Source organism: Diospyros lotus, chromosome 1 (assembly GCF_014633365.1).
Source record: "Diospyros lotus cultivar Yz01 chromosome 1, ASM1463336v1, whole genome shotgun sequence".
NCBI classification, from domain to species: domain Eukaryota; kingdom Viridiplantae; phylum Streptophyta; class Magnoliopsida; order Ericales; family Ebenaceae; genus Diospyros; species Diospyros lotus.
In genome coordinates, this window is record NC_068338.1 from 36,261,774 (window position 1) to 36,283,590 (window position 21,817).

The 21,817-nt window shown below is 34.8% G+C and overlaps 2 protein-coding genes across 2 annotated transcripts; both read left to right on the plus strand.

Annotated features, from left to right (window-relative positions):
• Window positions 1-219: 219 nt before the first annotated feature.
• Window positions 220-2,052, plus strand: LOC127787676 (uncharacterized). Its single transcript, XM_052315736.1, has 6 exons — window positions 220-325; window positions 566-680; window positions 780-949; window positions 1,050-1,329; window positions 1,412-1,581; window positions 1,671-2,052. Exons 1-6 carry the CDS (start codon window positions 283-285, stop codon window positions 1,826-1,828), a joined length of 936 nt encoding a protein of 311 aa, XP_052171696.1. The 5' UTR covers window positions 220-282; the 3' UTR covers window positions 1,829-2,052.
• A 1,869-nt stretch (window positions 2,053-3,921) lies between these two features.
• LOC127791963 (uncharacterized) lies at window positions 3,922-20,999 on the plus strand. Its single transcript, XM_052322242.1, has 2 exons — window positions 3,922-4,196; window positions 20,567-20,999. The coding sequence occupies exons 1-2, from the start codon at window positions 3,922-3,924 to the stop codon at window positions 20,997-20,999; spliced, it is 708 nt and encodes a 235-aa protein (XP_052178202.1).
• The last annotated feature ends 818 nt before the right edge of the window (window positions 21,000-21,817 follow it).

Genomic DNA, 21,817 nt, shown 5'->3' on the forward strand with positions numbered 1-21,817 from the left:
TTGTTTAGTTATTGTGTTATATTGAAAGAATAACTTGACCTAAAGAGTTGTCTAATACAAAATGACTACAACAAGTTTTCTCCTAATATGCATAAAAAAATATCACAAACTTTAGTGTGAGGGTAAGGCGATGCTTGCCTTCCTAATCAGGTGACAAGTCATGCCTCTTAAACACACTATATTAAACCTTCACCATCCCATATATATTTTAAGCCTACACTTTAACAAACATTCAAATAAAATCTCTCAGGCCCAGTTCATTTTGTCTCAAAGATCAAAGCCATGGGCTTAAGATTCACTAATTCCAAATTAGATGTATTTAAAGGTCTCTCTCTCTCTCTCTCTCTCTCTCTCTTAAAATCATATTGTTTTTATATTATTCTGATAATAGTTTTTTATTTTTTACAAAATGATAGATCAAAAAATTAAGGACATAACCTTTTGAAACTCATAAAAATTCAATATCATATATATATATATATATATGTATGTATGTAACATACATTTTGAGCTCTAGAGTGGATGACCATTGTAATTAGCATTTAATTTTGACGCTTAATCATAGGAAGAGAGGCTCCGCCAACACACTACATTCTCAAAATTCAATCATTCAACTTATTTTCGAGATCTTTTTTGGAGAAATATAGTTCAGACATGTTCGACGTAGGAGACTACAAATGGTATTTAATTTCATCCATCTATGAATTTTGTGCCAATTAATTACTTATTCATATATAAATAGCTTGTTCTTAATCTTAATTAATGATGATCATATATAGGAGATTAACGATATACCCATGTGGGAACAAGGATGAAGGCGGGCAGGGCCATATTTCGATATTCTTGACGTTGGCGAACACAAGTTCCCTCCCTGTCGGATGGGAGCTCCATGCCATGTTCAACTTCTTCGTGTATGATCAAAATCGCGACAAGTACTTCTCACTCCCAGGTATTTAATTGCGGAATGGTTTGTTACAAAAAATTAACTTCGAATATACACCGACTTCATCTATTCAATCGAATTATATACATGAACCAAATTGTTGCAGACAACCAATTAAGGCGTTTCCACGTGATGAAAACGGAATGGGGCGAGGCCAAATTCCTGGAGCTTCAAGTCTTTAATGACTCTTCCAATGGGTACTTGATCGACGACGCTTGCGTGTTCGGTGCCGAAGTCTACGTTCTGAAGATGACTCGCAAAGCCGAGTACTTGTCGACTTTGAAAGAACCCAATACCGGCATCTACACCTGGACGATCAAGCCCTTTTCTGCTTTCACCTTGGATCATTACGAGTCGCAGTGGTTCGTTGCGGGAGGCCACAAATGGTACATCATTTATTTTGTGGTACAGTCAGTGATGTTAACTAAAAGTTTAAAATTTAAAATACAACTTTTCTTTGTTTCGCAGGAGGATTATATTCTATCCTCGCGGGAATGGCATCGGGAAGGGCAACAGTGTTTCGGCGTTCCTGTCTCTGGACGAGTCCACACTTCCACCGGACACTCGATTGGTTGTAAGATATGCCATCCGTGTGCTTGATCAAAATGAACCCAAAGCGGACCCATTTGAATTAAGAGGTGAGATGATAACAATTAAAGGTGAATTTAATATCATACTTGACAATAAAATCTTTAGGATTAATTAATTTTGTGGGATCCAACTACAGAAGAAATCCATTTTGGAGCGTCGTTCTCGGTATTGGGAGCTCAAAAGTTCATGCCATTGGCTAAGCTCAATGACCCAAAGCAACCATACTTGGTGGGAGACACATGCGTAATGGAAGCTGAAGTTACCTTGTTCGGAACAGTCTCCACAACTTCTTAACAATCGGGATGATTTTAATATCTGTATCTAACGCGATTAACAAAAGTTGATGGGATTTAGAACAAATAATGGGATTTAGAACAAATACAACTTTATCATTGTTTCCTTGGAGGATTCGGATCCATCCTCGTCGGAACGGCATATATATACTCCATTATTTTAAAATTTAATATACAACTTATCTTTGTTAAACTAGCACAAATGTCTCAACATCCTCCTCGACAATTTACTATGTCCAAATTTATTTAAATCATTTTGTTATATATTTTCACCTTTGTAGATAACTCTTGTAGATTTTGTTAGTGTCAATTTCATCCTTTTTTAAATTTTATTATTTCTATCACGATGTATATATATATTTATAGTAACCTTGTTCAAACTCATCAAACCTTTTAAAGAAATGTCAAGTAACAATGATGGAATAGGAGATACGACCGAAGTTTGGGAGGAGGAAAAAATGGATGAGGTTGTCGACCAAGATTAGCATGAACAACAAGACATGGAGGTGAAGGGCCAAAAGATTTTGTGGCAGGAGCTGAGGAGATACGACTCCTTGGACATCAAATCCCGCAAGGTTCCCGCCGACTGAATATGCGGTGGCGGTCATGGCACCTCAAAAGGGATGGAAAAATGTTGGGGATATTACAGCAATATTTATACAAACCGATACAGCGCAAAACAACAAGCAATGGCCTGTGAAGGCAGCACCGTTGCAACGAGCAGAGAAAGCATAATATATACATATATTTAAACACTGTTATTAACTTCAAGTAGCCAACTTGTCACAATATATATATATATATATGGCGTTTATAAGCTTTGGCCACAATGGATTGTCTTCAAGAAAATATCAAAGCCATTCTACTTCCTCATCTGCTTTATCAAGAGATATAATGTAATACCTCATGTTCGCAGGGGCGGAGCCAAAAGATATTTTCAGTGAGGGCAAAATTTAATGGAGGGACAAGGCTCAATGAGGGCCAAATTAATGGAGGGCCAAGGTTAATGGAGGGTCAAGGCCCAGTGTGGGCCAAATTAATGGAGGGCAAAGGCCCAGTGAGGGCCATGGCCTGCACTGGGCCTATGCTGGCTCCGCCCCTGCATGTTCGTATAGGGTTCTCACGTAATTTCAATGATTTTAGAATAACAAAAAATTGACTTAATAGCAGTTATAAGTATTGAATTGACTATAGGGAATGCCTCGAAGTGAAATTGCCTAAGGAGAATGATATGGTTTTGATGAGCGTTCCAATATAGGATTTATGGTATCGAAAGAAATCGAATTGGGAATAGTTTTCGGTACAGCTAAAATACAACTATCATTTAGGCTGCAAAACTGAATCGTTGTAGGAGACTCTCGAAAAATCAACGGAAACCTGATGGGGCTCCGATTTTTCGTAATGAACAACCCTTCAGTGGTTTCAGGATGAAACAACAGCCCAGTAAGGACACTGGGGCAAATCGTCATTTTCGACTAAGTTTTGAAATTATTAATTTTGCATTTTCGGTATTGTAATGCAAATTAATTGAATGTTTGAGGACATAATTGCTATTAGAGAAGTGCCCAAGTGATATAATAAGAAAATTAGAATTTAATTGTACAATTTTATATATATTAATGTGATATATCATGTGTATATATATATATAAATAAATGTAGGCATATGTATGGCCATTCCGTGCATCTTTAATCCATCCTTATGCTAAATCATGGCTAGCAATTGAGTAATCTTCACGCAAGCATACAAGTAAGGTGGAGTTTTGATTGTGATGTGTGAAGTGTATATATATATATATATATATATATGATATACGAAGCTATGTGTGGGTGTCATCTCTGCAACTCTAAACCATTCCCTGCAATCTCTGTGCTCTGCGAACGTGAGCAAGCATCCCAACCATTCCAGCCATGCCTCTGCAAAATCAACCGAGATTTGTGCAAGAATGGGAGATTATGTCAGCAAGATTTGAGGTGTAATTCATATATATTTATATATATATATATGTATATACATTCGTCAATGGCTGCCTATTGCACAGATGTTTGACCAAGAGAAGGAAAATGAGTAAAGCGAGAGAGAGAGTTGGGCGCAATGGAGACCAAAGGCGGCAACCATGGCCGCGAGCAGCAAGGCGGCAGCGAGTTGGGCAGCCATGGTTGCGACCATGGTAGCACTGCAAGTATAAGCGAGGCTGGGCGACGCACGAGAAGGCATCCAAAGCGACCGGCGAGGTGGCCGGTGGTGGCGGCAGCCACAAAGACGGTTGGCGGAGCTGGAACCGCGGCCATGGCAGCCGCGAAGCTGCGATGCAGCAGCTGGCCCGCAACGCAGCCAGCGTCGGGGGCAGTATGGCGACTTCCGGAAAGGCTAGCGAGGGCGGCAGCGGCCGGAGAAGGCGGCAGCTGGGCAAAGCTGGCCGTGCGCACATGGCGAAAGAAGAAGGAACTAAGGAAGGAGGAAGAAGAAGAAGAAGAAGAAGAGAATGAGAAGAAGAAAAGAGAAAAGAAAAGAAAGAAAAAGGAAGAAAAGAAAAGAAAAAGAAAGAAAATAGAAAAAAATTGGAGAAAATTTTTGGAAAAATCCCAAAAACTAGGATTTGGATATTTATTAATATTTTGGAGATTTTGGGTGAGAAAATGGTCTGGGCACGCGTTTCGAGAAAATGGCATGCATACCGAGGAAGCCAGAGATGCTAAGTTAAGGTAAGTAAAAATTCTCTAGAAAATTTCAAAACTTTAGGAATATTATTTTATGAATTGTCGTAGTGAAATATTTGAGAAAATATTTTAGAAATATTTAGTTTGGATTTATTGAGAAAGAAATAGAGAGAAAAATAAAGAGAATGCAAGAAATTATGAAAAATAGGTTTTTGATACTTATTTAAATAATTATAGTGATTAGGATGCTTTGAGGCTTAAGTTGAAGTGACTTGTGCGAATTCTGTGGTTGGCACGCAATTCAAGGCGATGCAAGAGGCAATGCATAAATATCGAGGTAGCTTGACAAGCTTGAGAAGGTAAGTGGTATTTTCTCACTGGATTTAGTTTTATGGAAAATGCATGGTTTGTAAGTATACTGTTACGAATTAGTACGATTATAAATGTTTATGTCTAAACCCGATTTTCGGGAATGCATACGTCATATTGACATGTTCTAGTATGCACCCATCGCATAAATTACACACATGACATACTGTGAAATGCATATGTACACAATGATATCATTGATCACACGCATTGAGGCCGTAAGGAGTACGAACTGGCACCGCTACCTTACCAAGGGTGCCCCTAGACAACTCGGCTTCGAAAGAGGTGGCCGTAAGAATGGTAGATAGCATGAGGGGTGCAGTTGACACCTACGATGAGTAAGACATTGCAAACACACATGATATAGCATTATGTACCCTTACTTAGATGGTTCATCATCTAATTTGGACTTTGCCCTTGGAATATTCAAACGTTACAAATAGAGATTGTAGCAGATATTATGATGAATGGGGCATGAAATGATACTTAGCAATGTGCATGATAAATGAAATGTATGTTATGTAGCCTTGTATTTAAGTTCTGCTACTTTGGATTCTGGATGTTTTGAAAGCATGAGAATGTATAACCTTATTTAGGGTTAATATTAGTTAAGAACTTATGTTTTGTATTAAGTTATGTTGAGGAACGATAATATAAGAATTGATTTATGATTAATGTTAAGATGTCAAGTTTCGATCATTGCTTCCGCATTTGATATGTATAATTATTATCTTTCTAGATAAATGAATGGGAATTCTGTGACGAATTCGAGGAATAATGTGGTTTAACATTAGTTTGAAAGGAAAAAAAAATTATTGTCCCAGAATTGTTCCAAGTTATAACGCGCCCGAGAAAGCGGGGCGTTGCATATAAACTCTGATTTCGTTGTATATCGTGCTATACATGTCTATTTTGAAAACTTCCATGACATAGCAGCACCATCTAAAGTGAATATATATCCACTGGTTGATTTAATCTCTAAGCTATCAGATATCCAATCACTACAAAAAATCAAGCATTTAGTGACAGAATTATTTTCCAACAAGAGCTTTTTCATGCCTTTACTAGGGATCAAACCTTGGACCTCCCAACCTTACCTTTGCGCGCGCGACTAGCTGATCTAGAAGACTTCTTCATTTATCATGTGCATAAAATATTTTTATAGTATTTTTGTTTAAACTTTTCAAAATTACATTTGCACCCAAAAACTATTTATATTAATATTTTTATATTTATATTTTTTAAATAATTTAAAATTTTAAATTTCTTACAAAATTTTAATTTCTTTTAAATTTAGCGATGAAATATTTCGTCGCTAAATAAATTTAATTTGATTTAATTTTTTTAATTATATAGCTACGAAAAATTTCGTAGCCAAATAATTTTAATTTTAATTTAATTTTTTTAATTAATTAGCGACAGAACATTTCGTCGCCAAATAATTTTTATTTTTTTAATTATTTAGCGACAGAATATTTTGTCACTAAATAATTTTAATTTAATTAATTTTTTTAATTAATTAGAGACGAAAAATTTCATCGCTATATAATTTTAATTTTAATTTATTTTTTAATTGTCTAGAGAAGGAACATTCCAGTGCTAAATTGAAAATTTTAATAAAAAATATTAAAAAATATTTAGTGATGATATATTCCGTCACTAAATTTAAAAAAAAAAATTAGCAACCAAATATCCATCTCTGAGCCATCTCTAATTAGAGACGGAAAAATCTCATCGCTAAATCCATCACTAAAATGTATTTTTTTGTAGTGAATTAGCATCACTAAATTCTTCTAATACTAGTGGATATATTGTATAATTTAATCCATAGTCAAGTGTGTACTTTAAGTATCTCAATACCCTGACTAGTGCAATCTAATGATCATGTCCAGAATTGCTCGTGTATCTTGTCAATCTACCTACTGAATAAGCAATATCAGGTCTTATACAATTCATTATGTACATCAAACTTCCAATGACCCTAGAGTATTCTAGAGGAGATACACGTTCACCATTATTCTTCTTCAACTTAGAATTTGGATCAAATGGAGTTACTGCTAACTTACTCTCATAATAACCATATTTCCTCAATACTTTCTCTATATAGTTTGACTAAGAAAGCACATATCTTTCGAAATTTATGATTATTAGAATTTCAAGATTAATATTAGCAAAACCAAGTTCTTTCATGTCAAAATTATAATTCAACATCTTCTTTGTGGATTCTGACATTTATGTTAGTGCCCACTATCAACATATCATCTACATACAAGTACACAATGACACACATTTATCTTAAACACACATTTGATAACATCGTCTGATCAAACTTTTCATGTCATTGATTGGGTGTTTGTTTTAGCCCATAAATAGACTTTATCAGTTTACAAACTTTTTTTTCATGTCCCTTTGCAACAAACCCTTGAGGTTGTTCTAGATAGACTTCTTATTCTAAGTCTCCATTCAAGAATGCAGTCTTTACATCTATTTGGTGAATTTCTAAATTATGTAAAGCTGCACTGGCAATCAATATCCTTATAGACGTGATTCTCGTCACCGGGAATGTAGGTATCAAAGAAATTTAGTCCCTCTTTCTGACAATAACTTTTGGCTACTAAAAAAGCCTTATATTTATCAATAGTTCCATCTACCTTTAATTTTCTTTTGAAGATCTATTTGCATCCAATTGGTTTACTTCTAGGAAGTAAGTCCACCAATATCTACGTCTTATTTTGCATAATGGATTCTACTTCACTATTGATAGCTTTCTTCCAATATGGAGTATAAGATGAAAACATAGCTTCATTAAAGGCTTTAGGCTCATCTTCTAATATATAATTTACAAAATATGGTCCAAAAGAGTTAGCTTTTTTGGCTCTTTTGCTTCTTCTAAGTTCAATTTCAATTTCCTGATCATCTTGACCTTTAAAGAACTTGCTTCATAATTTTTTTTGGTACCACTATCATTGTATCTTTCTTTCTTAAAAGGATATATATTATCAAAGAATTCAACTTCAATAGATTTCATAATAGTATTGTTATTAATATCAGGAATTTTTTATTTTACAACTAGAAATCTATAAGTTTTACTATGCAAAGCATAACCAATAAAAACACAATCAATAGTTTTAGGACCAAGTTTAGTCCTTTTTGGTAAATGAACTTATACATTTGCTAGACACCCTCACACTTTCAAGATTTTGTAGGAAGGTTGCTTTCCATTCCACACTTCAGAAGGAGACTTATTAGTCTTCTTATGTGGAATTCTATTCAATATTAAATTTGCAGTAACCAAAGTTTTCCCCCACAAATTATGGGGTAACCTCAAACTATTTAACATGAAATTAATCATGTCTTTCAACATTCGATTCTTTCTTTCAGATACACCATTTTGTTGTGGTGTATAAGGTGTTGTTTTTTACTGGATTATACCATGAACCTCAATGAACTCAGAAAGAGACTATGATTCATATTCACCACTTTTATCTGATCTTAACACCTTTAATTTCTCTCCAAGTTGATTTTCAACTTCTGCCTTAGAAGTTATAAAAACATCTAACACTACAAAAAATTCATCATTTAGTGACAAAAAATTCTGTCGCTAAAAAATTTAGTGACGGATAAGTTCCATCGCTAAATTTTAGTGACGGATTAAATTTAGCGACAAAATCAGCGATGGAATTTTTTCCATGGCTGAAATCAGCGATTCAGCGAAAAAAATTCTGTCTCTAAATTCAGCTACAAAAATTTCATCTCTGAATTTAGCAACGAAATTCCTTGACGTCGCTAATTAGTAATTGAAAACAATTTCATCGTTGAATTTAGCACATGCCCGCAAAATCAAAAAATAACACCAGCCTCCTTGCACGTGTACGTCGCCTGGCCGCGCCTCTACTCGCCACATGCATAACAACGCTGGGATAATAATCCTAGCAATAATCCCAAGCGCTGCACCTTAGAATCGAACCCCCAACCTCCAAAGACCAAGCATCTATATACGTGCATACAAGCCAACCGATCTGGAAGCTTCCTTGACTATTAATGTGCATAAAATATATTTATAGTATTTTCTTTCAAATTTTTTAGAATTATATTTATACTCTAAAATTTCTCAAACTTATTTAATAAATAGTAATTTTAATATTAATGTTAGCAGAGGGAAATGAAAATTAATTTTAATTTTAATTTTAATATTTACTAATTTTATTTCGATACTAATTCAAATAGAAGTTTATAAATTATTATACTACATCAAAAAAATCTGTTCTTATTTTGATTTTAATTTATAATTTCATATTTTATTAATTTTGCAACTCAATGACGATATTTTTCGTCACTAACTTTGGATTTAATTGGAATTTTTATAAATTACACATTTAACTATGCAAAATTTTATTGTTAAATCATATTTTAAATTTAATTTAAATATTTTATAAATTTCACACTAAATGTTTATAAATGTTTTGTTAAAAGTTATTTACAATAACATTACTAAGTTTCTATGTAAACTCTTGAATTATGTTTGAATAAATAAACATAAAATTTGTGTATGGGCTTCGATTTTAGCCCATAATATATAGTTTTGGGGTAGCTTGACCAGACGATCCTAACAAGTAGCTTTGCTGCTAGAGAATATGCTTTTTCGCCATTTAAATTTTTTTTATTTTAAATATAATTTTTAGTTATTTTAAAGTCTTTTATTTTGAGTCAAGCTTTTAATGTAAGGGTCTAATCAGTCAAGAGCCTGTAGCCCGTTAGGATTATTATTTAAATACTTTTCTGTCATTGTCAAGTTTTGAATTTTCTTTGGGTTGGTAATTGTAGCTCGTGGGCCTCTTTGGTTAGGTTCGTTAAATTGAGTCAAAAATATAAATTTAGTTCCTAAAATGTAAATTAAAGTAAAAATTTCACATTAAATATAAACTCCATTTAATTTTAAAAAATTAATTTTTTTTTCTTAAATTTAAACTTTTGATTTTTAATTTAACCATTTTTGTTTTCAACAATGGATCTATTTCGTCGCTAAATTTTTAAATTTTTTATATAAATTTTTTTCTTTTTAATTTAATTTTTAACTTTAACTTTAAATTTTTTATTTTTTATTTTTAACTACGAATTTGTTTCGTCGCTAAATTTTGAATTTTGAATTTAATTTTTTCATTTTTAGCAATGAATTTGTGCCATCGCTAAAGTTTTAGATTTTAAATTTTAATTTAATTTTTTTTATTTTTTAGAGATCAATTTTGTTCCATTGCTAAAGTTTGAATTTTTAATTTATTTTTTTTCTTTTTTAGCTACGGATTTGTTCTGTCACTAAATTTTGAATTTTGAATTCAATTTTTTTTATTTTTTAGATTTGTGTCGTCGCTAAAGTTTTAAATTTTTAATTTCATTTTTTTCTTTTTTAGCTACAGATTTGTTCTGTTGCTAAAGTTTTAAATTTTTTATTTAATTTTTTTTTAGAGACTGATTTGTTCCATCACTAAAGTTTAAATTTTTAATTTATTTTTATTTCTTTTTTAGCTACAGATTTGTTCGTCACTAAGGTTTTAAATTTATTAAAAATATTAAAAATTATTTAGTGATGGGTTTTTGTCACCAATTTCGTCTCTAAATTAAAAAAATATTTAAAAATAGTAGCGGTGGAATATCTGTCGCTAATTAGTGACGAAATAATTTCGTCGCTAAAAATTGTTTTCTTGTAATAAGGTCTCATCTTTACTATGCAGTAAATATACATAACAATATTTACTACAGTTATCAATAAATGTGACAAAGTCTTTTTTATCACCTTTAGTAGGAATACTTTTCATGTCACAGACATCACTGTAAATTAAATCAAATAATTCATTGTTTATTTCCACTGGTGGAAATAACTTTCTTACAAACTTTGATTCAATACAAACTTCGTATTTATGTCTTGTATCAATATTAAAGTTAGGTAATAGTCCTAAATTTACCATCCTTTATAGATAACGATAATTGACATGCCCTAACCTTAAATGTCAAACATCACACAACTCAACAATATAAATAGAAGACTTATTCTTCTTATTATTTTTTGGAACTTGGGCTAATACATTGAGTTTAAATATTCCATCATGCAGATAGCCCCTTCCCACATACAAACCCCCCCTAATTAGAGTAAATTTATCTAACTCAAATACAAGGCTGAACCCATTTTTTGTTCAACATAGTTCCAAAAATTAAATTCTTCCAAATTTCAGGCACATGCCAGACAGTAGTGAGGGTAAGTATTTTGCCAAAGCTTCATTTCAACAAAACCTTGCCTTTTCCTTCCACAGTAGAAGGGAAAGCATTTCTCATATACAACTTCTCAGTGCAGTCTAACTTTCCATAAGTGGTGAACAGAGACTTGTTTCCACAAATATGCCTCATGGCCCCTGTGTCAATCCATCAACCCTTTCTATAAGTAACCTTGCAAACCTCAAAAGCGATTGGAACAAGGTTGTCATCTTCCATCACATTAGTCTAACTAGGCTTGGTTTTGCATTGGTTGTTGCCAAAGCTTTGTCCTTTCTCGTGTTTATAGTCAACAGCTCTATGACCCATCTTTCCACACACCCAACAACTACCTTGGATGCGTTTGTTAACAGCATTATTTTTAGGAGCCAGGTGTGTAATACCTCGAGAGCCTAGAGAGATTAGTATATATCGAGGATAGTGTAAGAAATGAAACAATACCAGCTGGATACCTTTTGGGCTGAATGTTGGCAAAGAACTCCCAAGTTAAGCGTGCTTGACCTGGGGTAATCCAGGGATGGGTGACCCCCCTGGGAAGTTTGCGTAGGCACATCAGGATAAGTTGTTTCGGTCCTTCCTATCGCTCGAACGGGATGTTACAGGTGGTATCAGAGCCGACCCAGGCCGTGTGTTGGGACCGTGTACTAGCCAAAGGCTGAGGGTACTGGACTGGGGATCGTGTACTAGCCCAAGGCTGGGGGTACTGGACGGGGGAGAGCTGGGACAAGTTGTAAGGTCGCATGACGAGGACGTCATGTGCTTAAGGGGGGGAGAATGTAATACCCCGAGAGCCCAGAGAGATTAGTATATATCGAGGATAGTGTAAGAAAGAAAACAACACCAGTTAGATACCTTTTGGGCTGAATGTTGGCAAAGAACTCCCAAGTTAAGCGTGCTTGACCTAGGGTAATCCAGGGATGGGTGACCCCCCTGGGAAATTCGCGTAGGCCCATCAGGATAAGTTGTTCCGGTCCTTTCAATCGCTCGAACGGGATGTTACAAGGTGTCCCACTCTTCTTCTTAATTAGCTTGTTGTTTTTTTTGGTTGGGACCTTGGAACCTCAGCTATGTTGGCCCTTGCTTCAAACTTATGAGATATTTTATCTCCTTTTCTGTTGTCATCTTCAATACAGAGTCTAAGGGCTAGATCCTCTATGGACAACTCCCTTCACTTATGCTTGAGATAATTCTTGAAATCTTTCCACGAATTTAGCAATTTCTCAATCACAACAGCGACTTGGAATGGTTCATTGATGACCATTCCCTCACTATGCAAATCACTAATAATGATTTACACCTTTTCCATTTGGTTGACTACCAGTTTGGTATCAACTATTTTGAAGTCTAAAAACTTCCCCACAAGAAATTTCGTGGTGCCAACATCTTCCAGCCACAATTGCTTAGACGTCTGATAGGCATTGCAATAAACGTTGTAGAGCGAAACCGTCAACCCACTCAAAATATATTTCCAACACAAAAAGTCAGAATATAGTCAGACTTCCTTAGCTACTTCAGTTTCGATAGTGATATTTTCGTCGGGAATGACCGGGCATTCCTTCTTAAAGATATGAGCTAAGTTTAGCGTGGTGAGATAAAATACCATTTTCTATTGGCATTTTTTGAAATCCTCATCATTAAATTGTTGTGGCTTTTCAACATGAGGTGTCACCTTAGAGAGAGTCAGCCCGACAACAGTTGTAACACCCTACTTTTCTCTTACCGAGCGTGTCATTATGTTGGGGCCCAAATTATACATAAATTATTTTTTTCGTTCTTTCTCTGTACATAACTTAACCTTAAGTATCGAACCCCAAAAAAAACCCCCAGCAAATCATTAAAAATGCAGAAGCGATAATCGAAACCTGATATGGTACATAATCAAATCACTTTATTTATAACATAAGAATTCGTACCATTATTAACATCATATCCTAAATATTGAAATACATAAATATATGGAGATTCCATAATATTCTAACAAGGCTGAACATCAATAAAGTATCAGCTAAAACATATCCGAGTTAGCTCACTGAATCCATCGGTCACGCCATCACGTGCCGTCATATCTCAACCTGCTCCTTGCCTTAACTGCAAGTCTAAAACTGGAACGTTGAATGTTCCAGGGTATATCCCATGAGAAGATGAAACTTCTAGTGAGGGTCCAAAACATATATACGAATGCATGATGCAATAACATGAACAACATTTGCCTTTAGTGTAACTTCCCTAACCCGCAAGCCCAGCTAGGAATCCTAGGCAAATCTCGTACCTCTGCAGGATAAGTCTAACGATATTCCCTCAACACCCTTGGGGAATTATGGCTACACTCTGGGGGCGACATCTCATTCCCATGCACAAATATCAACGTGACAATAATATCGTGCCATGCAATAATCACGACTTTCCATGCAATATGACAAAATAAATCATATCTTTCATAAATATCATGCATAATAAACAATCACAACATGTAGGATAGAAAAACTCACAAAACCATGTTTAGGATAAAATTACTCACCTTTTGAGATAAACTTGAATTTTCTCAGAAAGCGTGCATCGCCTCGATATGCGTGCCCCACCTCGATTTTCGTGCCAACTCTCAAAAGTTGCACCAATCACATCATCTTGATCTCCTCAATCATAAAATAATATTTAATCACTAAATATCCTCAATATTCCATTTATTTCCTTTTATTTCCTATTTTCCTTCATTTTTCCTTCTAAACATTTCAATAATTACATCGAGACTATTTCCTCAAATCTATCTTCACAACAATTCATAATATGTTATAAAATTCAAAGAAAAAATACTGGACTTACCCGGATGGTGCATTTTCATGCAAAACGAGATTTTTTGGTGCAGAAATCGAGACATCGAAAACCCAAACTTCAAAACATTTTGCACAGAACCCCGTAAAATAACTTTTTGGGTTTTACAAGATTTTTTCCAGAATTTTAGGATGCCCCACGCACCCTCACGGGCTAGCGCGTGGGCTGCGCGTGTTGACTAGTGCATGTGGCCCACACGCCGGTCATCTTCTTCAGCGCCGGCAATGCTGGTTTTTGATGCCATCTTCTTCCTCTCCTTTAGTTGATCCACTTGGCATATCTTTGAGCTCGAAAGGAGGCTGGGAAGGCCTCCGATTTTCCAGCCAAAGGCTCGGCCAGACCGCCCACCTCCAAACTTTGGCGAGCTTCGAAACCTTATCAAAACTCTATGAAAATGCTCCAAAGTTTCCATATATGCTCTATACCTCATGGGCTTCAAAAGTCCCTTATTTTGGAACGCCAATTCGTTCAATAAGTGGGTCGATTTTGAAGCTCAAAAACCCTAACTTTCGACCACTATTGAACGCCTATCAAATGAGCACCAAAACGCTCTAAATTTACTAGAAACAACCTAAACCTCATGGGCTTCAAGAGCCCTATGTTTTTAGCCTCCAATTCGTTCGATTGAGCCTTCGATTTGAAGCTCCCTATTCTCCAAAATTCATTCGCTTCAAGCTTTATTTATAGGCGATCATCGAGCTTCAAAATGGCTTTGGCCGCCTTTCCCATCACCTTAGGAGGTTAAACCTCCACTAGATCGACCTTGAGGCTCCCTTATCCGACCATAATTTCGATTTGCAGGTATCGACCATTCGGCCGAATTCTTTGGTCGATTTTTTGCTTTTTCAGGCCACTATGATGACTATTGTCACCCCTTGCCTTTACAAAATTTAGTCCCTGGCCTTCCTTTGTGCCATCCCTGTGGCTGAAATAGACCATGGCCAACCAGCCATGTGCTGGTCAGATTGCCCATGCCCAACTTTTGAATTTTGCACTTAGGCCCTCAAAGTTTTGGCTATTATCACTTTAGCCCATTTCACTTAACCCCTGAACTTTTCAATATTTCTATTGAGTCCCTCAAGTCCTAATACATTCATTTAACCCTTGAGGATTCCGAAAAAATATCGTTTCAGCCTCCCTCTAGCAATTTCCAAAAACTGCACTTAGTCTAGAATCTTCGTTTTGGCCTCAAACCCTCTCCTTTCTTCCTGAAACTACTGAAGGGTTGTTCCTTATGAAAAAATGAAGCCTCCTCAAGCTTCCGTTGACTTCTGAGACGTCATCTATAACAATTCGGTATTGCAGCCTAATTGGCAGCTGTTATTTTGCTGTACCGAAAATTGTTCCCGATCTAATTTCTTTTGACACCATAAATCCTATCTTGGGGTGCTCGTTAATGCCACATCATTTTATTTTGGCATCTCGGCTCCAGGGCACTCCCGACAGTCGATTTGGTCAATTTTTTGGGCTATTCAGATACCAATTTTCTCTGAAATCTCATTTTTCCAATAAATTGCTTATTTTTAATTAACTCAAATTTCTCGAGTATTACAACAGTGGAAGTGGCAGCAACAAGTACAATTGCCGAAGTAATGGTTGGAGCAACAACAAAGGTAGTAAAGGAGGTTGAGGGAGCGGTAAGGGTGGGCATGGTGCGGTTTAGAAAGCATTAAATTCACCAAACCGCATGGTCTGGTTTGGTGTATAGAAACCATACTGCATTTGCGGTGAGGTCTGGTGCGGTTTCCATAGTTTGGTGCTTCACTACTACTTTATTCGGTGTTTCCTCTACTGGCTTGTGAATTTTTAGTTAAAACAATAAAATCAAGCCATAAAATCCTAATTTTTAAATTCTTATAGTATTTTGGAGTTCAAAAGTAAAATAAGTTACAATCTAATCAAAAATGTAAACTTAAAAGTTCAAAATCTACAACATAACTACATGTCTATAACATAAAAATAACACAAAAATTAACAATATAATTCATAGTCAAGCAAACATATATTTTTAATTTATTTTTTAATTTTTATATATTTTAAATTTATTTTTTATTTTTTTATTTTTACACTACTTGGCCTGTTCGATTTTAACCGAACCAAGAAAACTGCAAACCGTGCCCAACCGCTCCCTCCAAAAAATCGCACAGTATGGTGCGGTGCGGTTTGGTGTGAGCGATTTCCAAGATTAGGCAGTTTTTTGCCCACCCCTAGGGAGCAGCATTGACAACAGCAACATCGATGGCCATGACAGATTATATTTCTGTCTTCAAATTGTTGGGGATACTACAGCAATATGTATATAAACAGGTACAACAAAAAATAGCAAGCAATGCCCTATAAAGGCGACACCGCTGCAACGAGCAAAGAATGACAGAGATACGATTTAGATCAAGTCACGCTGGAGCGTTGTTCTGAAGACGGAATCGCCCTACACCAGCAGCAAGCAGACTATGATGATAGTCTCAGCAAGATGAAATGATCTCTCCGGTAGACCAGCAACTAAGAACGGTCGGAGCTGGCAGAACCGTAATGGTACTTTGCTCTCTAGTTTGGACAAAAGAACACTGGAAACTAACTGATCTATTTGGATTTTTCAACTGATAGAGGGACAGACAGAATTTCATTCATTGTTCAAAGGGACGAGAAGAAGCGATTGGACTCTCAAATTTTTTGTTGAAAAAGAGGCTCTCGGAACGCTACTCTCTACTTCAAAGAGATGGAGGTTCAGTTATTAATATACCTGAACCTTGACCCAACCACAAAGCAGGAAAGCCACGACAACCGTTGCAAAAAAATCGGAGGCAGGAAGTCTAGAAAGTTGTTTGGATAAAAAGAAAAATAAAAATAATATATATTATTTTATTCTTTTTTATCATATCCAAACGAACTGGGCAGAGGTGGTAGCGACTCGCGCGTGAGTATGGGTTTGCCCGCTCACAAAATTTGGGTGTCCCTTAAAGCCCAAACCCAAGTTCATAATTTGGGCTATTTATACTCACATAATTCGTCTTCATCAAGCAGTGTGGGACAACTTACACACCCACACATTCAACACATATGCACTCACACACAACACAAAATGGTCGTTTGGCCCTTAAGGGACACCTAAATTTTGTTTGGGCCTTAAGGGACACCCAAATTGTGTCCCTTAGTATGTATGCTATGTTTTGAAACTTCAAATGTTGTTTTGGTTAAAAATAAAGGTTTATGAGTACCTATATTTCAAAACATGCATAGTACATTTCGAAACTTTTGTTTTTTCTAATAGAAAGTACAAGGAAATTTGAAATATACTTTGTGTGGAAATTTTGTATTGTGTGCAATTCAATCTCTTTATTCCATTTTTGTGAAAGCTAATTCAAATTTAAAAAGTATAATCATTACAATTTTGGTAGGTGAGAAATCCCTTGTCTAGCATTAAATGCTCTTCCTGTCTGCAAACCAGCTATAATTGTCAAATGTTTTGAAACATGGGTTATATGTTTCGAAACCTTAGTGTAAATTGGGATATTTCGAAACCTGATTAGTTGTGTTTTGAAACATGTCTTAAAATTTCGTGAAATATTGTCTCTAATGGCTAAAAAGGGCCAAATTTTGTATCTTCATATAAAAGGCAGATGTTTGAAGATGAAGATTAGAACAAAAAGAAAAAGAAGAATATTTATTGTGCTCTCAAAGCTCTAGACCCTTATTGAATGTGCATTGAATGTTTAAAGGAGAAGCAAGCTTGATCAAGAAAATCATTTACTCCTAGTTCTCCTTACCTCAAGAGGTTTGTACAATCTTTGGTAAGTTTTTTTTATTTTTATCAATTTATTGGAGTGTAAACTTAAAGTTCATTTATTTTATCATTTGTTGTAAGGTTTGAGTTTAGCCTCAAAACTCATTGTATAAAAAGGTTTTAGAGTGAACCTTGGCAAAATTTCTATCGTTTTTATTAATGAAAATGATTAGAATTGAAAAATCCTTCAAGTGGGGAGACTTGAAGGTAGTGGACTAAACTAGGTGTCGAATCACTATAAATCTTGTGTGCACTTAATTTATTATTTTGTTTGTTATTTTTCATTGCTCAAACTTTCAAAAAAATCATTATCCAAGATTAAAACAAATTTTCTTTTAGCATAAGCAAAAATATATATAGCATTGATCTCAAGTATTTTTGTATACTTTTTTTTAAGGAAATTATCTTGATCAAAAACTGTTATTTTGAAACACAAGTTAAAGATTTCGAAACAAGATAAAATCGCATATTTCGAAATATGTATTGTATATTTCGAAACTTACTCAACCAGAAACATTTATTTCGAAACACAAATCCTCTATTTCAAAACTTAATTCTCTTTCATTAATCAGTGTTAAAAAAAAAAAAATTATACATGTTCCAATTCAACTCCCCCTTGAGATATATTTGCTATCATTTCAACTAACCTTCTAAATGTCCTCTCCCTCATCTTCTACACCATCACCTTGATTCCTCTCATCAAGTACGTCTTTGTCGTCCTTCGAGCCAATGACAATGGGGATGGTACATACGTAAGATTCATTTGATCTTCTTAAATTATATATATATTATTCACTTGGTGGGGGAGAGCGAGGTGGTTGCTGGAAAAGGGGTCGGACTGGGGAAGAAGGTTTTGATAGATTACGGATACAGGTTCTTGAGGCAGACTGATGAGATATTTGATATTTCTCGCAAGCAACTAATCAAGGTAGAGATGACTTCCGAGCTTTGATTAAATGGGAAATGATCAAAGCGGGTATGATCTGAGGAATTGTTAGAATATAAGGAGAAAATAGTTAATTAAGCTAATTAAATATGTGTGTGCGCACGCGTGCGTGTGCTAGGAGGCCAATAGTTTGATAAATAATTGTAGATCCGGTAGGTAATTTTGGTTCAGAATTTGTTCTAAAAGGTAAAATCGCTTACTTCGGGCACCCCCACCCCCAGCCCGACAAGAATGTGAGAGGAGGTTAATCACGGTGACTCAGCCAACCAACAGCAACTAGACCAATGCACACTACACACAAGGAGCCCCCTCATTTGAGAGATTGCTCCCACACTGTCGCTGGTAAGACTCTATCCTAGGTCATTTATTCTAACTTCACTGTTGTTGACCAACTGAATTGCCCATACAGAGACCTTATTAGACTTGTGCGGGGATGAAAATTATCTTCTCTTCTTCCTCCATTTCTCTTAAATAGACCTGTACGACATACCAGTAAACTAGAAAATAGGAAAACATCACTTGGAAACAGGAAACACAACAGCCTGAAACAGTAACATGCACAGTAACCTCAAAATATCTAATTTATTCTAACTATTAATTTATTCTGACTATGTCAGATAACAAACTACCAACTGAAAAGGCTTGATCTCAGCCACCCTATGCGTCCTTTGCATGCCATTCATGCCTTGCTTGCCGCAATGGTTGTAACATTCCATCCCTTTGAATTCGTCCTTGTCCTCAAGTACGAAAATATGATACGAACGCAGAAATCTCCATTTATTTTCCCATGTTGCATCCTCAGCGAGAGCACCCATGCATTTTACAAGAATTTTTTCTTTTAGATGGGAACGACCCTTCTGCATTATTCGACTATCAATCAAAAGACCAAAAAAAATCCAAAAGTCCAAGCTAACTCTTTTAGCTGAAAGGTGTAAATTTTTTCATATCAATCAAAAGACCCAAAAAAATCCAAAAGTCCAAACTAACTCTTTTAGCTGAAAGGTGTAAATTTTTCCATAACCGAGAGGTTCCGCACAAATGCAAAACTAAATAATTTTGACATTCAAAAATCCACTAAATATTCCAAGAAAAAGATAATTAATTATCTATAAAGAATTCTAATTTTAAAAAGATTTCAAAATATACCAATAAAAATTATCCATAAGAATCCTAATCTTAATGGATTCCAAAATGTAAGAATCACAATCCTAATTAATGGGTTTCAAAATGTCAAGATAGATGTAATTTATAATAATCTTAATGTTGGATTACTTAATATTACTCTATATCTCTCTATAAATAAGCAAGCACTCATTCTAAAAAAATGTACGCCTCTAATATTGATTTCATATAGTTTTCATTTTTAGTATCTGATTTAAGTATAAGAGTGTTTGCGTTAGAATCTCCCTTCGTCCTCTAATTGTTCCTTTTTTGCAAGTCTAGGTGGCTTGACGACGACATTCTTAATCTAATAAATTTATTATTGTATATTGACAACAATAATTGACATCATCTATGGAAAATGTTCAAAAAGCTTATGAATACTACAATTACTCTCACACAATCTCAAGCTATAGAAAGCCTAGTCAAATCAATTGAGAAATTACATATATGTGATAATCTGATTAATGCTATGCTCCTTTATTTAATATTTATATTTACTCCTACCACTTTTTCCTTTTCCAATTTTTACTTTATACACAAATGAATGGAAGGAAAGGAAATTGGAAAAGAAGCTAGGGACGCATTACGTATATACATATTATCTATACACATAATATATACAATAATAAATTTGACGCACAGCAAAGAAATCATGTACAAGTTGACGCACAGCAAAGAAATCGTGATAAATTGACAGTTAAAATATTGTGATATTTTCATTTGAAGGATGAAAACTTCTCTCTCCCCATTTTCTCCTTCACCTTCTCTCTCTCTCTCCAACAATTGTTGGATCTTTCTCGCCGCTGCTTCACCTTCTCCAACAATCGTCGGATCCCTCTCGCCTCCGCCGTCGCCTCGCCTTCTCCAGCAGTCGTTGGCTTCCTCTCGCCGTCGTTGTCGCTGTCGCGTCGTCTTCTTCAACAACTGCCGGCTTTCTCTCGCCACATCAACTTCTGTAGCAACCATCGTCTTCCTCTCCCCCCACGCCGTCGCGTCGCCTTCTCCAGCAACCGCCACTACCACCTCCCCTTCCTCTCAAACCGCTGTTTTCCTCTCGCCTTCACCAGCAACTGCTGTCGCCGCCTCACCTTCTCCAGCAACCACTGCTTATCGTCAACCACCACCCGCCCTTGAGAAACCAGATCTGAAGTGGATTTGACGGGTTGGGACAAGATCCAAATCTAAAAAGAGAGGGAAGAGATCTATTGCCGCTGACGATAATGTCAGACCTAGGTACTCATAACATTTGTGTACTCCTCTGTGGTCAGATTAGAATATAAGAATAATTAGATAAAAAGATATTTGTGAGTAATTAAGGTTACCTTATCTCGATTGTTTTCAAGTTATTTTTTATTTTTAATTTTTTAAAATAATAAAAATATATTCTTTATTATTTTTAAAATTATATTCTTAAAAATAAAAAAAATTATAAAGAAAACTCAAAACAATAAAAATTATTTTGAACTTGTTGTTTTAAGTGTTTTTATCCAAAATAAACTATAAACTCAAAATACATTTATTTATTTATTTATTTATTTATATTTTATTATTATAATAAAAAAAAATATTACAAAATTTATTAACTTTAAAATGTATATATTTTTTAATAATATATTAACATTAAATATTTCTAATTTACTGTATAATCAAATTTATTGAATAAAATATCATTAAAAATTTATTTTCAAAATTTCAAAGAGAACGCGTTTTTTAATTTTTTATTTTAAGAAATAATTTTCAAAATGACAAAGAGAACGCGTTTTTAATTTTCTAAAAATAGACTACCAAAACAAAAAATTAAAAATAAATTCAAAACTTAAAACTAAAAATTGAAAAATAAAGAGAACGTAACCTAAGTTTCTGTTTTATGAAGCATGCCCTTGAAATATTTTGTTGGTTTTATTTCTTTCGATTGTATTATAAAATTCAATAGGTTCTTGAATTTGTTTCTCTGGTCAATTTTCATATGATTTCATA

Excerpts from the sequence above, each read along its gene's own strand:
- LOC127787676 (XM_052315736.1), top strand. The coding sequence starts at position 283 with ATGGGCTTAAGATTCACTAATTCCAAATTAGATGTATTTAAAG. Across the intron at positions 1,330-1,411 it reads GTTGCGGGAGGCCACAAATG|GAGGATTATATTCTATCCTC; the intron begins GTACATCATTTA and ends TTTGTTTCGCAG. Across the intron at positions 1,582-1,670 it reads GGACCCATTTGAATTAAGAG|AAGAAATCCATTTTGGAGCG; the intron begins GTGAGATGATAA and ends ATCCAACTACAG.
- LOC127791963 (XM_052322242.1), top strand. The coding sequence starts at position 3,922 with ATGGAGACCAAAGGCGGCAACCATGGCCGCGAGCAGCAAGGCGGCAGC. Across the intron at positions 4,197-20,566 it reads GTATGGCGACTTCCGGAAAG|GATGAAAACTTCTCTCTCCC; the intron begins GCTAGCGAGGGC and ends TTTCATTTGAAG.